Below are 18926 nucleotides of genomic sequence, written 5' to 3'. Positions count from 1 at the left end.
GTTAACTCTGCAGTGTTACTGTGTGTAGGACAGGACAGGACAAGCAGTCTGTCTGTTGTCTGAATGTCCTCTCTACAGCTTCTTGGAACACTTTCAAGTTCATAACACACACCTTGTCATCACTGCTAATATATCTCTCCCTTTCTCCTCATTCCTCTCCCTCTCTATCTCTTTCCCCAACTATTTCTCTCCCTTTTCTATCTCCCCCTTCCCTCTCTCCCTGTCACAGAGGAGCAAGGAGAGGAGGGGCGTGGCGAATGCCAGCAGCAGAGTAACCACGGCAACGACGCATCAAAAAAATCCGATCTGCAATGCTGCACGTCCGAGGCCATCCATGGCAACCGTCACCATGACAGCAAGGAAGGCGAAGAGTTGACCTCCCCTCGTCACCCTGTAACCATGACTTCTGACCCTGAGGAGGAGCTGGTGATGTCACCACCGCCACAGGAGGAGGAAGAAGGACACAAGATGGCCGCCACTGAGATGGTTTCAACGGAACCTGGATGTACAGATGGAGAGATGGGGACAGAAGGAGAAGATAAATATGGAGGAGGTTTTACTTTTAACCGCGAAGGCTCTCGAGCATCTGCACAACAGAGGACTCAAAGAGGTGACCACCACACCAATAGAGTCGACAACAACAACAGTAGCAGTGCAGGGGGGCCATCGTGCTCAGGCAACGGACCACAGAGCTCCATACAGAGGGATGGAGGGAGAGAGAAGGACCAGAGAGATGGAGGGAGAGAGAAGGACCAGAGAGATGGAGGGAGAGAGAAGGACCAGAGAGATGGAGGGAGAGAGAAGGACCAGAGAGATGAAGGGAGAGAGAACGACCAGAGAGTTGGAGGGAGAGAGAACGACCAGAGAGATGGAGGGAGAGAGAACGACCAGAGAGATGGAGGGAGAGAGAACGACCAGAGAGATGGAGGGAGAGAAAAGGACCAGAGAGATGGAGGGAGAGAGAAGGACCAGAGAGATGGAGGGAGAGAGAAGGACCAGAGAGATGGAGGGAGAGAGAAAGACCAGAGAGATGGAGGGAGAGAGAAGGACCAGAGAGATGGAGGGAGAGAGAAGGACCAGAGAGATGGAGGGAGAGAGAAGGACCAGAGAGATGGAGGGAGAGAGAAGGACCAGAGAGATGGAGGGAGAGAGAAGGACCAGAGAGATGGAGGGAGAGAGAAGGACCAGAGAGATGGAGGGAGAGAGAAGGACCAGAGAGATGGAGGGAGAGAGAACGACCAGAGAGATGGAGGGAGAGAGAAGGACCAGAGAGATGGAGGGAGAGAGAACGACCAGAGAGATGGAGGGAGAGAGAACAACCAGAGAGATGGAGGGAGAGAGACGGACCACAGTGGGAGAGACCCAGACCTCCCGGAGCCAGCAGGGGGTTCCCCTGGCTCTGCCAAGCCCACCAGGAAGACTCGTAAACCGGACCGGGAGATCTATCAGCCGGGGGGCCGAAGGAGCACCACCAGCACCCAGGGGAAGGAAGTGGGAAGAGAGACGAAGAAACCGAATACCCCTGGTCCTGGGTCTGGTTCTGTTAGAGAGGAGGCTGTAGTCAAGAGAGAGCCAGCCCCACAAAAAGAGACTGGAGGAGAGAGAGGCGGAGTGGAGGAGAAGGGGAGAGGTGGCAGGTGTGAGGAGAAGGAGAGAAGGCAGGGGAGGAAAGAGACAGGCAAAGCGGCAGCAGCAGTCTCAGACCCTGTATCAGAGAACCTGACTGGGAAGATGGAGAAACTCAGTGTGACTGTCCCAGCCGGGAGAGAGGAGGAGGATGAGAGAGGAGGAGGAGAGAAAGGACAGGGTCAGGAAGTAGACAGGAGGAAGAAGGCTAGCGTTGAGGGCAGGAGGAGCAGAGGAGTTGAGGGAGGAGGAGCAAATGGAGGTGAGAAGACAGAGGAGAAGAAGAGAGAGAGGGGAAACCGCAGGAACAGAGGAGGAGGAGGGGAGAAGGGGGGCAATCAGGACTCCAAGAGAAGAGGAAGAGGGGAAGGAGGAGGGGGGAAGGGTGAGCGAGTGATTAAAGAGAGAAATAAGAGAGAGTCAGAGGGGGACAAAGAGGAGGAAGCAAACCATCCTGCAGATACACAGCCAACAAAAGGAAGAGAAAAACAGAGGGATAAAGAGACGGAAAGAGAGGAACCGAGGGACAGGGAGATGGAGAGAGGGAACAACAGACCCCGAGACATAGACAGAGAAAGAGAGGAACCGAGGGATAGGGAGATGGAGAGAGGGAACAACAGACCCCGAGACATAGACAGAGAAAGAGAGGAACCGAGGGACAGGGACAAGCAGAGAGGGAACAACAGACCCCGAGACATAGACAGAGAAAGGGATGGAGAGATGGAGAGAAACAGAGAGAGGCCAGCGGAGGGGAATGAGAGGAGCAGAGCCAACACAAATCCTAACAACAACCACCACCACCCATCATCATCCTCTAAGCGTTACTCCAAGTCAGACATCAGAAGACCCAGGAACCGCACCTACAGCACCAGCTCTGCCAGCAGTGGCACCAGTCTGGACGGACCTGGACTGGGACAGGGAGGGGGTTTGGGGGAGGACAGGGCCCGACGAGACCGGTTGGGGCGCAGGGAGCGAGAGAGAGGGGAGGGAGGAGGAGGTCAGCTCCAGAACAGGAGGAGAAGCACTAGAGACTCCTCTACTGACTCACTGGAAGAGAGCAAGGTGGGAGAATGGATGGATGAGAGGAGGAGAAGGAGTAGAGATGGAGGAGAGGAGGTCTGGAGCCCGGAGAGGAGGAAGAGGGGGGAGGAGAGCAGAGGGACAGGAGGGAGGCACAGAGGAGGAGGAGGGAGAGGAGGTCTCCTGAGAATATCTCACAGTGACAGACAGTCAGGCTCCTCCCAGGCTACCTCAGGCCCTGGCGAGGACCCCCAGGGGCGACGCAGACAGGGCAGCAGCAGGGGGAGGGGCATCCTCATCCTCCCCGCCCACACCAACCTCTCCAATTTGCCGGCGGAGGCCGGGCCGAGGCTTCTGTTTGGTGGGATCCGTGGAGGAAGAGATGCGGGGCTAGGGAGAGGAGGAGGAAGGGGCGGAGGAACTAGGCGTCTCTGGGACCCAAACAACCCCGACCAGAAACCCGCCCTCGGGCTCTCCCAGCATGCATCGCACCAGCAGCAGCCCATGTACCTGCAGACAAGCGTTGGTTACGGAGCGCTGCACTTCCTGGATACAGATGACGAGGCTGCAGGGAGTCCCCCGGTCCGCCAGGGGGAGCACTTCCACCTCCAGCAGCAGGCTGCAGCCATGGCCCAGGCCTTCTACAAGTATCAGAACTCTGACAACCCTTACCCTTACAACGCCAACCCTAACCCCAACACACGCTACCCCTACCCTTACCACACTATGCCCGCCGGCCCTTACCAGATCCCCCCCTCTAACGACATGTACCACCCGGGTCAGTTCTACGGGGGGTACAGGGGCCAGGGGTACCCGGATGGACCCGAGGCTGTAGCAGGGGGTGGATCCGGAGCAGGTGTAACCCCTGAGGAGGCTGGGCAACATGCCAGAGGAGAGCTGGGGAGACTGCTGAGAGCTGCAGACAGTCAGGAGTTACAGCTCACTAACCTGTTGTCTCGAGACAGACTCAGTGCTGATGGACTGGACCGCATGGCTCAGCTCAGGTAAGATAGAGGGATGGAGAGGAGAGGAAGCAACAGCTCACTAACCTGCTAATGGAGGGGGGGGGGGGGGGTGGAGGAATGGTGAAAGCTGCAACCTGCTGTCTAAAAACAAACTATGCTCCTTTCTTTATCTTGTCCCCCCCACCCCCCCTCCAGAGCTGACCTGTTGACCCTGTACGAGCGTGTGATCCTAACAGACATAGAGTTCAGTGACAGCCAGAACCTGGACCAGGCTCTATGGAAAAACGTGTTCTACCAGGTTATAGAGCGCTTCAGACAGCTCCTCAAAGATCCCAGTGGAGACTCAGCTCCGCGCATCACCACCATGCTACTGACACTGCTGGACGAGGTACACACACTGAACACACAGGCATCAATCAGCTGTTACCTAAAACACGTGTAAATATTGGACTATAAATTGTGCCTTCCTTTATTGTATTTACGCTGAACTGTTTAATCAATTCTACTGAGAAATGTACTTTTTGTTCCTATTCTTATCCTTCGTTATTGTTGTTGAATTATCCAAAAGGAACCTGCAAGTAAGCATTTCGTGGGACGGTGTGTATCATGTGTGTCCCGTACATACGACTAATAAAACTGACCTTGAAACACGTACAGACAGACACACACCACGTACAGACAGACACACACCACGTACAGACACACACACACCACGTACAGACAGACACACACCACGTACAGACAGACAAACACCACGTACAGACAGACACACACCACGTACAGACAGACACACACCACGTACAGACAGACAAACACCACGTACAGACAGACAAACACCACGTACAGACAGACACACACCACGTACAGACAGACACACACCACGTACAGACAGACAAACACCACGTACAGACAGACACACACCACGTACAGACAGACACACACCACGTACAGACAGACACACACCACGTACAGACAGACACACACCACGTACAGACAGACACACACCACGTACAGACAGACACACACCACGTACAGACAGACAAACACCACGTACAGACAGACACACACCACGTACAGACACACACCACGTACAGACAGACAAACACCACGTACAGACAGACACACACCACGTACAGACAGACAAACACCACGTACAGACAGACACACACCACGTACAGACAGACACACACCACGTACAGACAGACACACACCACGTACAGACACACACCACGTACAGACAGACAAACACCACGTACAGACAGACAAACACCACGTACAGACAGACAAACACCACGTACAGACAGACACACACCACGTACAGACACACACCACGTACAGACAGACAAACACCACGTACAGACAGACACACACCACGTACAGACAGACAAACACCACGTACAGACAGACACACACCACGTACAGACAGACAAACACCACGTACAGACAGACAAACACCACGTACAGACAGACACACACCACGTACAGACAGACACACACCACGTACAGACAGACACACACCACGTACAGATAGACACACACCACGTACAGACAGACACACACCACGTACAGACAGACACACACCACGTACAGACAGACACACACCACGTACAGACAGACACACACCACGTACAGACAGACACACACCACGTACAGACAGACAAACACCACGTACAGACAGACACACACCACGTACAGACAGACACACACCACGTACAGACAGACACACACCACGTACAGACAGACACACACCACGTACAGACAGACACACCACGTACAGACAGACAAACACCACGTACAGACAGACACAAACCACGTACAGACAGACAAACACCACGTACAGACAGACACACACCACGTACAGACAGACACACACCACGTACAGACAGACACACACCACGTACAGACAGACAAACACCACGTACAGACAGACAAACACCACGTACAGACAGACAAACACCACGTACAGACAGACACACACCACGTACAGACACACACCACGTACAGACAGACAAACACCACGTACAGACAGACACACACCACGTACAGACAGACACACACCACGTACAGACAGACACACACCACGTACAGACACACACCACGTACAGACAGACAAACACCACGTACAGACAGACACACACCACGTACAGACACACACCACGTACAGACAGACACACACCACGTACAGACAGACACACACCACGTACAGACAGACACACACCACGTACAGACAGACACACACCACGTACAGACAGACACACACCACGTACAGACAGACACACACCACGTACAGACAGACAAACACCACGTACAGACAGACACACACCACGTACAGACAGACACACACCACGTACAGACAGACACACACCACGTACAGACAGACACACACCACGTACAGACAGACACACACCACGTACAGACAGACACACCACGTACAGACAGACAAACACCACATACAGACACACACACCACGTACAGACAGACACACACCACGTACAGACACACACCACGTACAGACAGACACACACCACGTACAGACACACACCACGTACAGACAGACAAACACCACGTACAGACAGACAAACACCACGTACAGACAGACACACACCACGTACAGACACACACCACGTACAGACAGACAAACACCACGTACAGACAGACACACACCACGTACAGACACACACCACGTATAGACAGACACACACCACGTACAGACAGACACACACCACGTACAGACAGACACACACCACGTACAGACAGACACACACCACGTACAGACACACACCACGTACAGACAGACACACACCACGTACAGACAGACAAACACCACGTACAGACAGACACACACCACGTACAGACAGACACACACCACGTACAGACAGACACACACCACGTACAGACAGACACACACCACGTACAGACAGACACACACCACGTACAGACACACACCACGTACAGACAGACAAACACCACGTACAGACAGACACACACCACGTACAGACAGACACACACCACGTACAGACAGACAAACACCACGTACAGACAGACACACACCACTTACAGACAGACACACACCACGTACAGACAGACACACACCACGTACAGACAGACAAACACCACGTACAGACAGACAAACACCACGTACAGACAGACACACACCACGTACAGACAGACACACACCACGTACAGACAGACACACACCACGTACAGACAGACACACACCACGTACAGACAGACACACACCACGTACAGACAGACACACACCACGTACAGACAGACACACACCACGTACAGACAGACACACACCACGTACAGACAGACACACACCACGTACAGACAGACACACACCACGTACAGACAGACACACACCACGTACAGACAGACACACACCACGTACAGACAGACAAACACCACGTACAGACAGACAAACACCACGTACAGACAGACACACACCACGTACAAACACACACCACGTACAAACACACACCACGTACAGACAGACACACACCACGTACAGACAGACACACACCACGTACAGACAGACACACACCACGTACAGACAGACACACACCACGTACAGACAGACACACACCACGTACAGACAGACACACACCACGTACAGACAGACACACACCACCTTCAGACAGACACACACCACGTACAGACAGACACACACCACGTACAGACAGACACACACCACGTACAGACAGACACACACCACGTACAGACAGACACACAAGCACTGATTGCGTGAACAGCACTGTAATGCGAATAGTGTTGGTGACAGTATGCAGACTACATTTCTTCAGGGAACTAAACTTTTTCTATCATGCTGTTGTTTGTTTCCCAGGGGGCAGTATTCTTTGATGCGCTGCTGCAGAAGCTTCAGATGGTGTTTCAGTTTAAACTGGAGGATTACATGGACGGCATGGCCATCAGACCACGACCACTACGCAAAACGGTTACTACTCTGTGTGTGTGTGTGTGTGTGTGTGTGTGTGTGTGTGTGTGTGTGTGTGTGTGTGTGTGTGTGTGTGTGTGTGTGTGTGTGTGTGTGTGTGTGTGTGTGTGTGTGTGTGTGTGTGTGTGTGTGTGTGATTAACCATGTTTAATGTGTGTTTGTTCAGGTGAGGTATGCTCTGATCAGTGCCCAGCGGTGTTTGATCTGTCAGGGGGACATCGCCCGTTACCGGGAGCAGGCCAGCGACTCGGCTAACTACGGCAAGGCCCGCAGGTACGTAGCACATCAACCGTGGCTATTGGCTACCACAAAACACATGATTGTCTGACCATTCATACATGTCCATTCATGTGTGTTCCTGCTCGTGTTCCTGTTCGTTTCTCCACAATGGAGAAAACGGTGTGCTTTTTGTTCTCAGGTCTCTTTTGCTAAATATATTTTTCTCAGGGAGACTATTCCCCCGACTCATAAATGTAGCTTACACCACAGCATTGTTGAATACTCATTTCTGATTGGCTAGAAGGGCATTCTAGAATGTACATTTAAAACCAGATAATGGGAGAGTTGGAAAAGAAATCGTAACACCTTGATGCAATATGCACCTACACATATACTTGCTACACAGTTGCAGAAAGCTAAACCAACAACCACACTGTCGTGTCTTTAGTGTCATTAAAGGTGAAGACTTATTTTATCAAATCAATTCTCTGTAATTATTATTACGTGATTAAACTGATCATGTAAATGTAATTAACTAGGAAGTCGGGGCACCATGGAATATATATTACAAGTTATAATTTTCTGAATATACCTCTTCAGATATTTTAATATCTGATCAATTAGTCTTCTATTAATTAATTATTATTTTTACCTTTGTCAGTCTCATCTGAACGTCGTGAATTGTTGGTTATCTGCACGAACCCACCCTTTACTATAAATCATCCATACACCAATTGGCTCAATTATTTATTTCCTAACTAATTAAACAATTACAGAATATACAATACATAATAACATTATACAGTAAAATGCCGTCCCTAGTGGACTAAACAAGACAAAACAGTTGGGGTTATAACATGGTAAATTCAGAGAGAAGAGAAGGAGGTTTTGGAAGGAAGACTAAGGAACATTGGTCTTCATAGGACCTGGGAAGCTATTCTCACATAAATATATATGCCACTAACGATCGCTCATTCGGGAAAAGCAATGCATTGTATTTACGTGAAGCTGGTGATGTGAGGCTCTGGTTTGCCCAGTCGATGTCTCCCTCGTCCTTTGTGAAAACTTCCGGGTCATCATGTGAGAAGTTCACGTGGTCGGAGAGGTTCATCTCACTCTGGAGATTGGTCCACGTTGGTCAGTGTTGTCGTACTAGATTTGCTACCTTTCCAGCTGCAGTCTGATAGGCTGTCATCTAGGACTCATTTCTTCTTGAGTGATCAATAGTTCAGAGTTCATACCATTTCAAGCTCCCATGTTTCCTGGCCTGTATGGTTGACATTAGAATTAGCCCTTTTAAACGTGAAGACAAATCCTCGCAGTGTTCGGAACTTGAGTGAATTTTTGTTATGTAGAGTGGATGTCCAACTATTCGGCACCACAGCTCACGCTGGGGTTTGCTTAGTTCAATGTGAATTGGGTCATGTGGGCTCTTATAGAAATGTAGAAAAGGGGATGGTTCATCATTTCCAACCAATGCCTGTTCACTTGGGCGTGGCTACTGACTTAGTTAAACTTTACAGGTGAACATCACATTACATTACATCATTTCGTAAATAGTTTCATCTTTACTCATTCATTTTATATAAGAATTAGATGCAAACCTCATAGCTGAGGCACCTGTATAAACAGAGGGTAATGTGGCTGTATGAGGTCACGAACATGAAACAAAACGGACGGGTCGTAGCTGGCTTCTCCACCGACCCTTTTCACATTCTCCAAAATAGGACTATTCTCAAATTCTGGGATGTAGTAGAATTGAGCGGGAGAATCCCTTTGCTTTACTGTGAAGCTCTCTCTCAATTGCACGGTCAGGGAAAGTCTCTGTGGTATTTACGACGTGGTTGTAAGGTCATAAAACTGCCCCGTAAAACTGTGTGTGTGTGGGGGGGGGGGTTGTTTACATCTCTGCTAGCCAATTCACTGAAAGGGCCAGCGTTGACAATGCAAACCGAAATTGGATACATTGTAAACGCAGGTCCAACGAGGAAAAAAAAGAAATATCCATAATATCCATAATACCCATAAATATCAAACCAATTGAACAAACAACTGGGTTTCGTCTCTAGCAATTAAAATATGAGAAAGTATGAATTATTTTATTAAAAATGAAAATATCAATTAATTGTTTTGCTTTTTTCATTCATTAGGCTATTTTCTCCTGGAGCATATGGTCTCTCAACTAAGAACTGTTGGACAATATGGACACAGATATATATATATATATATATAAATTTTTTATATTTGAATTTTAAAAATGCAGTTATTAAAGTATAAATTACCAAAGTTGCAATAGATTGCCATAGATTTTCTGTTAATTACCAAAATTACAGGATTCCAGTAACTTCAGTAAATTACCGGTAGCTATCAAATCACATGCGCCGAATACAACCGTGAAATGCTTACTTACAAGCCCTTAAACAACAATGCAGTTCAATAAATAGTTAAGAAAATATTTACTAAATAAACTAAAGTAAAAAATAAAAAGTTACACAAAATGACTTAACAATAATGAGGCTATATACAGGGGGTACCGGTACTGAGTCAATGTGCGGGGGTACCGGTTAGTCAAGGTCATTTGTACATCTAGGTATGGCTAAAGTGATTATGCATAGATAATAAACAGCGAGTAGCAGCAGTGTAAAAACAGGGGGGGGGTCAATGTAAATAGTCCGGGTGGCCGTTTTATTAATTGTCTTTTGATCCTAGACTTGGCGCTCCGGTACCGCTTGCCGTGCAGCAGCAGAGAGAACAGTCTATGACCTGGGTGACTTGGCACTCCGGTACCGCTTGCCGTGCAGCAGCAGAGAGAACAGTCTATGACCTGGGTGACTTGGCACTCCGGTACCGCTTGCCGTGCAGCAGCAGAGAGAACAGTCTATGACCTGGGTGACTTGGCACGCAGAGAGAACAGTTTATGACCTGGGTGACTTGGCACTCCGGTACCGCTTGCCGTGCAACAGCAGAGAGAACAGTCTATGACCTGGGTGACTGGAGTCATTGACAATTTTCTCTTCCTCTGTTACCGCCTAGTATATAGGTCCTGGATGGCAGGAAGCTTGGCCTGGCAGGAAGCTTGATGTATTGGGCCGTACGCACTACCCTCTGTAGTGCCTTACGGTTGGAGGCCGAGCAGTTGCCAAATCTTTCCAGTCTCCTGAGGGGGAAAGGTGTTGTCGTGCCCTCTTCACGACTGTCTTGGTGTGTTTGGACCATGATAGTTCGTTGGTGATGTGGACACTAAGGAACTTGAATCTCTCGACCCGCTCCACTACAGCCCGGTCGACGTTAATGGGGGCCTGTTCAGCCCTCCTTTTCCTGTAGTCTACGATCATCTCCTTTGTCTTGCTCACATTGAGGGAGAGGTTGTTGTCCTGGCACCACACTGCCAGGTCTCTGACCTCCTCCCTATAGGCTGTCTCATCGTTGTCAATGATCTGGCCTACCACTGTTGTATCGTCAGCAAACTTCATGATGGAGTTTGAGTCGTTCTTGGCCACGCAGTCATGGGTGAACAAGGAGTACAGGTGGGGACTAAGCATGCACCCTTGTTGGACCACGGTGTTGAGGATCAGTGTGGCAGAAGTGTTGTTGCCTACCCTTACCACTTAGGGCCGGCCCATCAGGAAGTCCAGGATCCAGTTGCAGAGGGAGGTGTTTACTCCCAGGGTCCTTAGCTTCGTGATTAGCTATGGTGTTGAACGCTGAGCTGAAGTCAATGGACATCATTCTCACATAGGTGTTTCTTTTGTCCAGGTGGAAAAGGGCAGTGTGGATTGAGATTGCGTCATCTGTGGATCTGTTGGGCGGTATGCGAACACTTCATGGATACCGACGTGAGTGCTACAGGGCGGTAGTCATTTAGGCAGGTTACCTTCTCTTTCTTGAGCACAGTGACTATAGTGGTCTGCTTGAAACGTGTAGGTATTACAGACTTAGTCAGGGAGAGGTTGAAAATGTCATTGAAGATACTTGCCTGTTGGTCTGTGCATGCTCTGAGTACACACCCTGGTAATCCATCTGGCCCCGCGGCCTTGTGAATGTTGACCTGTTTAAAGTTCTTGCTCACATCGGCTACGGAGAGCGTGATCACACAGTTGTCCGGAACAGCTGGTGCTCTCATGCATGCTTCAGTGTTGCTTGCCTCGAAGCCAGCTTTACAACCCCTACACAGGAGTGGTCTCTCTTTTTGTGTAAAGTCATCTTCTCTTCTTTCTCTACCTTCTCCCTCTTCTTTCTTCCTCTTCCCTCCTCTTCCTCCTCCTGTCTAGTTGGTACCTGAAGGCCCAGCAGATTGCTCCTAAGAACGGACGACCCTACAACCAGCTGGCCCTGCTGGCTGTCTACACGGTGAGAAGATGTGTTATTTTCTACAGTAGGGGCCAAGATGAGACGAGACAAATATCTGTTGTGTTGATGTAATGCTGTGTAAAGTATGTGTTGCTGATTTCTCCCCCCCAAAAAAGTAATTTCCATGAAAACGGTGAATAATGTATATAGTTAGTAATATTTTGACAGAGAAAACCGACAGACACAAGAAAGATCACTCGCATCTCTCTCTCTCTCTCTCTCTCTCTCTCTCTCTCTCTCTCTCTCTCTCTCTCTCTCTGTCTCTGTCTCTGTCTCTCTCGCTCTCTCTCTCTCTAGAAGAGGAAGTTGGATGCAGTGTATTATTACATGCGTAGCCTGGCGGCCTCCAATCCCATCCTCACTGCCAAGGAGAGCCTCATGAGTCTGTTTGAAGAGGCCAAACGCAAGGTCAGACACACACACAAACACTGGCCACATATACACCTATAGCTCAACCGACACTGCTTTCATAGACCAGCTAATGTATTCATAGACCAAACACATCCAAGCCTTTCATCTCCTGGTTCTGTCCCCTGCTTGTGTATTCAGGCAGACCAGATGGGGCGGAGGCAGGAGTTAGAGGGGGGTTCCAGGGGCCCGGGGGTCCAGGGTGGAGGAAGAGGACGGGGGGAGCCGGGGGCCAGAGTAGAGATCTGGCTTCGCCCTGTCGTCCAGGCAGGGGCTCTCTCATCGCACCGCGGGGGCAGCGAGTCCAGCAGAGACTCTGAACAGGACGGAGAGCTCGGCAACCTCAGCGCTAGTGATGTGAGTACAATACACATATACGTATGCACCCACGCACACCCACTCTTTATGGCTTCTCTTCTGCTTCTCTTCCGGTTGTGTTCCAGTTCTTCTATATTGGACGCTGTTAATACTCCTCTGTGTCTCTTTGTGTCCATCTGTGGGTCTGCACATGTTCACTCATGCTCCAGAAGAAGTACACACACACACACACACACACACACATACACACACACACACAGCCACACACAGCAACAGAGACACACACAGAAATGGAGGCACACATGACCTTGTTTCCAGACACACAACAGGAACTATTCACCATTATCCATCTCTCTTTCTCTGTCGGTCTTTCTTTCTGTCTTTCCAGCTCATATTCCCCTCTTCCTCTCATTGGAAAAAAAATCTAAAACCTGTTTTTGCGTTGTCATTATGGGTTATTGTGTGTCGATTGATGAGGGGGGGAAAATAATTGTATCCATTTTAGAATAAGGCTGTAATGTAACAAAATGTGGAAAAGGGGAAGGGGTCTGAATACTTTCTGAATGCACCGTATATGCTGTCACTCTCTCTGTTAAATACCTCTGGTTCTCAGGTGTATATTAGAGGTCGACCGATTAATTAGGGCCGATTTCAAGTTTTCATAACAATCAGAAATCGGTATTTTTGGGCGCCGATTTGTTATTCTTCTTCTTTTTTTACACCGTTATTTAACTAGGCAAGTCAGTTAAGAACACATTCTTCATTTCAAAGACGGCCTAGGAACAGTGGGTTAAATGCCTCGTTCAAGGGGCAGGACGACAGATTTTCACCTCGTCAGCTCGGGGGATCCAATCTTGCAACCTTACAGTTAACTAGTCCAACGCTATACCGACCTGCCTCTCTCGTTGCACTCCACAAGGAGACTGCCTGTTACAAGCCAAGGTAAGTTGCTAGCTAGCATTAAACGTATCTTATAAAAACAATCAATCAATCATAATCACTAGTTAACTACACATGGTTGATGATATTACTAGGTATTATCTAGCGTGTGCTGCGTTGCATATAATCTGACTGAGCATACAAGTATCTAAGTATCTGACTGAGCGGTGGTAGACAGAAGCAGGGGCATAAACATTCATTCAAACAGCACTTTTGTGCTTTTTGCCAGCAACTCTTCGTTGTGCGTCAAGCATTGCGCTGTTTATGACTTCAAGCCTATCAACTCCCGAGATGAGGCTGGTGTAACCGAAGTGAAATGGCTAGCTAGTTAGCGCGCGCTAATAGCGTTTCAAACGTCACTCGCTCTGAGCCTTGGAGTGGTTGTTTCCCTTGCTCTGCTTGGGTAATGCTGCTTCGAGGGTGGCTGTTGTCATTGTGTTCCTGGTTCGAGCCCAGGGAGCAGCGAGGAGAGGGACGGAAGCTATACTGTTACACTGGCAATACTAAAGTGCCTATAAGAACATCCAATAGTCAAAGGTTAATGAAATACAAATGGTATAGAGGGAAATAGTCCTATAATTCCTATAATAACTACAACCTAAAACTTCTTACCTGGGAATATTGAAGACTCATGTTAAAAGGAACCACCAGCTTTCATATATTCTCATGTTCTGAGCAAGGAACTGAAACGTTAGCTTTCTTACATGGCACATATTGCACTTTTACTTTCTTCTCCAACACTTTGTTTTTGCATTATTTAAACCAAATTATTATGTATTTGAGGCTAAATGTATTTTATTGATGTATTATATTAAGTTAAAATAAGTGTTCATTCAGTATCGTTGTAATTGTCATTATTACAAATAAAATGTTTAAAAAATTGGCCGATTAATCGGTATCGGCTTTTTTGGTCCTCCAATAATCTGTATCGGTATCGGCGTTGAAAAATCATAATCGGTCGACCTCTACTGTATATTCTGTCACTCTCTCTGTTAATTACCTCTGGTTCTCAGGTTCCCTTGTCCACAGGGCACAGTCAGAGAGACACACCCATATTCTCTCTCTCACACATACACACGCACACAGACAGACATAAACACACATATACACACACTAGAGATGTTTTCTCTCTCAGGAAGTGGTGGCTCTGTGACTCACCCTCCGTAGTGGACAGACAGAGTGCGTCGTGGGCCGCAGCGCTCTCGCCGTCTCCATGGAGATACGCCCTCGTAAACACATCCACACACACACACATACGCAGGCAGACACACAAACACACACACACACACCCGCTCACACACACAGTCTTGTACAACTAACCTTGTTGGCCACACACAGTTTAGTCCCATTCTAAATAAAATGTTCCCTAACCCCTAAACCTAACCCTTACGCTAACCTTAACCAAAAAACCTAACCCTAACCCAGTTTTTGTTAGTTTACTTTTCTTGTGTGGACTTCTAGTTAAACATATTCAGACACACCCAAGCAGACAGAAACATGTAAACACACAGATGCCGACACACACCCACAGATACGCAGACATTAGGGATGGGCACTGTTATATGAATATTCAAGTACATCAGTATTAGAATACTTGCGAGAGTATTCATTTTTTTTAAAGAAAAAATAAAGAAACGCCCTATTTTAACAATGAAATAGCTTTGTCTAAATGATCTGTGATATTGCAATACACGGATATACCATGACATTTTAAATTCTTAATTCAATAAAACAATACAAATTTTAGTGTAGTTTTTAAGACGTGCCCCCAATAAAAATGCATACTGTAGTCTTACAAAGGTTCTACGCGTTTGTTGTAATTGTTGGCCAATCAGTGGCACCACAGTCCGAGGCTACACGTGTAGAAAGCAATGTGGGAGATCTCTAATCATTGTTGGCCAATCAGTGGCACCACAGTCCGAGGCTACACGTGTAGAAAGCAATGTGGGAGATCTCTAATCATTGTTGGCCAATCAGTGGCACCACAGTCCGAGGCTACACGTGTAGAAAGCAATGTGGGAGATCTCTAATCATTGTTGGCCAATCAGTGGCACCACAGTCCGAGGCTACACGTGTAGAAAGCAATGTGGGAGATCTCTAATCATTGCAAAATTGAATTAAAATGACGGAATTAAGTTCGCTAAACGAGAAGGAGTAGGTTGCGACAAGCGACCATCGCTCGTCGGCTGTTTAATCTGAATGGAATTGTTGTAGACAAGGATGGGAAGCACAGCAAAATAGACTCAATTAGCCTAGTAGCTAGCTAGCGGACTAACATAGCTGGCTGTCTTAGCTAGCTTCTTCACATCGATTTGATGCCGTCAAGACAGGCACTACAAGATGGGATGATAGATAACTTATGGCATCCAGGGTTTCTTCTGCCATAGAAACCCTTGGTCCAAACAGTCCAAACAGTATATGTATTTTCTATTTTATTTTTCAACATTTTCGGGGTGGAAAAATGCTTTGTGTAAACCTAAAGGAAAACTCCATCCAAAAACAATCTTTTGGTATTTGTTTCATTAGTCCATTGTTGATGTAGTCCCAAAATGTTTCATATGATGCATAATGCATCATACGGGGCCGGATGTCTGTACAATATTCTTAACAATTCAGCCGTGCCGACAGGCTGACCGTTGCCATTCCCACGCCCCGTGCCACACCACCTAAGCCCTTTTTTTTGTCTAGAAAAAACCCTGGCATCCACAAGTCTGTATTGGCTACTCTCTCTCCTTCCCGTCTCAAACACACCGACCCCCGCACAGCTGCAAGCAGAGCAGCACCTCTCTCCCATGTTTCCGCTGGCTGTGTAGCAAGCCATTTCCCAAAGCTGAAACACCGTTCCAAATGTTTGTTTTTTAATTTATTTTTTACATGAAGTTCGACTATCCGGGATATCTGTAAAAAAAATATATATATATATATACAATTTGAATAGTGAAATGATTTAAAATGCCCTTTACTAACACACACACACACACACACACACATCCATGTGTCAAACCTGTTAGTTAACAGGCTTCCCCTTGACTATATCAGTAGTTAATGAGAAATGTCTGTCTTTGTGTCTGGAAGACTGTTTACCATAGTTTAACCTTACTCTCTTTTTTTTCTTCATCTCTTCAATTACCTTTGTTGTTTTTCTGATGTAAGTTGGCCTATAGTCAGGTTCTGGTGCCCACCTTTCTGCTCAGTCTCTTTCACCTACCTAGCTGTTATAACAAGTGTTATAACCAGTCCCCTTCACCTAGCTGTTATAACAAGTGTTATAACCAGTCCCCTTTACTTAGCTGTTATAACCAGTGTTATAACCAGTCCCCTTCACCTAGTGGTTATAACAAGTGTAATAACCATTCCCCTTCTCCTAGCTGTTATAACCAGTGTTATAACCAGTCCCCTTCACCTAGCGGTTATAACAAGTGTAATAACCAGTCCCCTTCGCCTAGCTGTTATAACAAGTGTTATAACCAGTCCCCTTCACTTAGCTGTTATAACCAGTCCCCTTCACCTAGCGGTTATAACAAGTGTAATAACCAGTCCCATTCGCCTAGCTGTTATAACAAGTGTTATAACCAGTCCCCTTCACCTAGCGGTTATAACAAGTGTAATAACCAGTCCCCTTCACCTAGCTGTTATAACAAGTGTTATAACAAGTCCCCTTCACCTAGCAGTTAAATAGCATAGAACAATGTAAGAAGGCGACAGGACAGACATGACTAATCAATGCTAGACCTACTATCTGACTCATCCGTGCTCTGTTGCTCCTGTCTGTCTTCAGCTCAATAAGAGGTTCATACTCAGCTTCCTCCACGCTCATGGAAAACTCTTCACTAAAGTGGGGTGAGTTATTTTGGTGTGTGTGTGTGTGGTCGTGAATTAAAGTATTATTTTTAAAGCCCGTGTGGTTATGTGTATGCTCTAACACACATATTTAACAGATTATGCTGTTGTTTTTGAAGAAGGATTTTACTTCCAATCACTGTGATATGTGGTTGTCTTACCTACCTTAGTTGAAAGCACTGACTGTTAGTATCTCTGGGTAAGAGTGTTAAATGAGCAACATGTCCACAGCATGGAGTCGTTCCCAGAGGTGGTCAGTCGTGTTCTCCAGGAGTTCAGAGTGCTGATCCAACACAGCCCCTCCCCCCTGGGCAGCACACGCATGTTACAGATCATCACCATCAACATGTTCACTATACACAACGCTCAGAGCAGAGGTAACACATGCGCTCGCGCACACACACACACACACACACACACACACACAGAGAAAAGCGACCTTGTACAAAAGTATTGTGCAAAAACAATGAAGCCTATGATCTCTCTCCCTCTACCTCCTTCCCCCCTCTCTCCTTCTCCCCTCCCTCTCTCTCTCCTTCTACCTCCTTCCCTCTCTCCCTCCCTCCCCTTCCTCTCTCTCCTCCCCTCCCCTTCCTCCCTCCCTCTCCTCCCCCTTCCATTTCCCTTCCTTCCTTTCGCTCTCTCTCTCCTCTCCTCTCCTCCCCTTCCTCCCTCCCTCCCTCCCTCTCCTCCCCCTTCCATTTTCCTTCCTTTCTCTCTCTCTCCCTCCCTCTCCTTTCTCTCTCTCTCTCCTTCTCCTCCCTCTCCTCCCCCTTCCCCCTCCCTTCCTCCCTCTCCCTTCCTCTTTCTCCCTCCCTTTCCCTTCCTCTCTCTCTCTCTCCCTCCTCCCCCTTCCGTCGCTCTTCCTTTAGGAGGAGATGGTGAGGTGAGGTCTGTTTTACAGGAGCAGACTACAGCTCTGGGTCTGGCCATGTTCTCTCTGCTGGTCCAGCGCTGCACAGAACTACTGAGAGACACACCTGCAGGTATGTCATTCACAGATGGGATATTTGTCTATATTGTATGGTTGTAAAATGACTGTCTGACTGACACAGTTCATATAAGGGAAGAGCACTCTAACCCACTAACACTCTAACACTCTAACCCACTAACACTCTAACCCACTAACACTCTAACCCACTAACACGCTAACACACTAACCCACTAACACTCTAACCCACTAACACTCTAACACACTAACACACTAACCCACTAACACTAACACTCTAATCCACTAACACTCTAACAGGCTATTGTGAAATGGTAGAACCTGCCGTAGCCAG

At 47.8% G+C, this 18926-nt stretch overlaps 1 protein-coding gene across 2 annotated transcripts in view; it reads left to right on the top strand.

Moving 5' to 3' along the window:
* Positions 1-1187: 1187 nt before the first annotated feature.
* LOC110510236 (SMG6 nonsense mediated mRNA decay factor) overlaps positions 1188-18926 on the top strand; it is a 28232-nt gene continuing 10493 nt past the window's right edge. The window contains exons 1-10 of one of the 2 annotated variants that reach the window (XM_036967341.1): positions 1188-3650; positions 3807-3999; positions 7459-7569; positions 7736-7842; positions 12060-12138; positions 12436-12546; positions 12688-12903; positions 17582-17643; positions 17875-18020; positions 18516-18629. In XM_036967341.1, coding sequence (XP_036823236.1) covers positions 1732-3650; positions 3807-3999; positions 7459-7569; positions 7736-7842; positions 12060-12138; positions 12436-12546; positions 12688-12903; positions 17582-17643; positions 17875-18020; positions 18516-18629 — 3058 coding nt within the window. In that variant the 5' untranslated portion in view covers positions 1188-1731. Of the gene's footprint in view, positions 3651-3806; positions 4000-7458; positions 7570-7735; positions 7843-11575; positions 11625-12059; positions 12139-12435; positions 12547-12687; positions 12904-17581; positions 17644-17874; positions 18021-18515; positions 18630-18926 lie in introns of those variants that run through there. The other variant, XM_036967342.1, reaches the window with a different exon arrangement.

The sequence above is a fragment of the Oncorhynchus mykiss genome, chromosome Y (assembly GCF_013265735.2).
Source record: "Oncorhynchus mykiss isolate Arlee chromosome Y, USDA_OmykA_1.1, whole genome shotgun sequence".
Lineage (NCBI taxonomy): Eukaryota > Metazoa > Chordata > Actinopteri > Salmoniformes > Salmonidae > Oncorhynchus > Oncorhynchus mykiss.
This window is presented reverse-complemented; position numbering and strand designations above follow the sequence as displayed.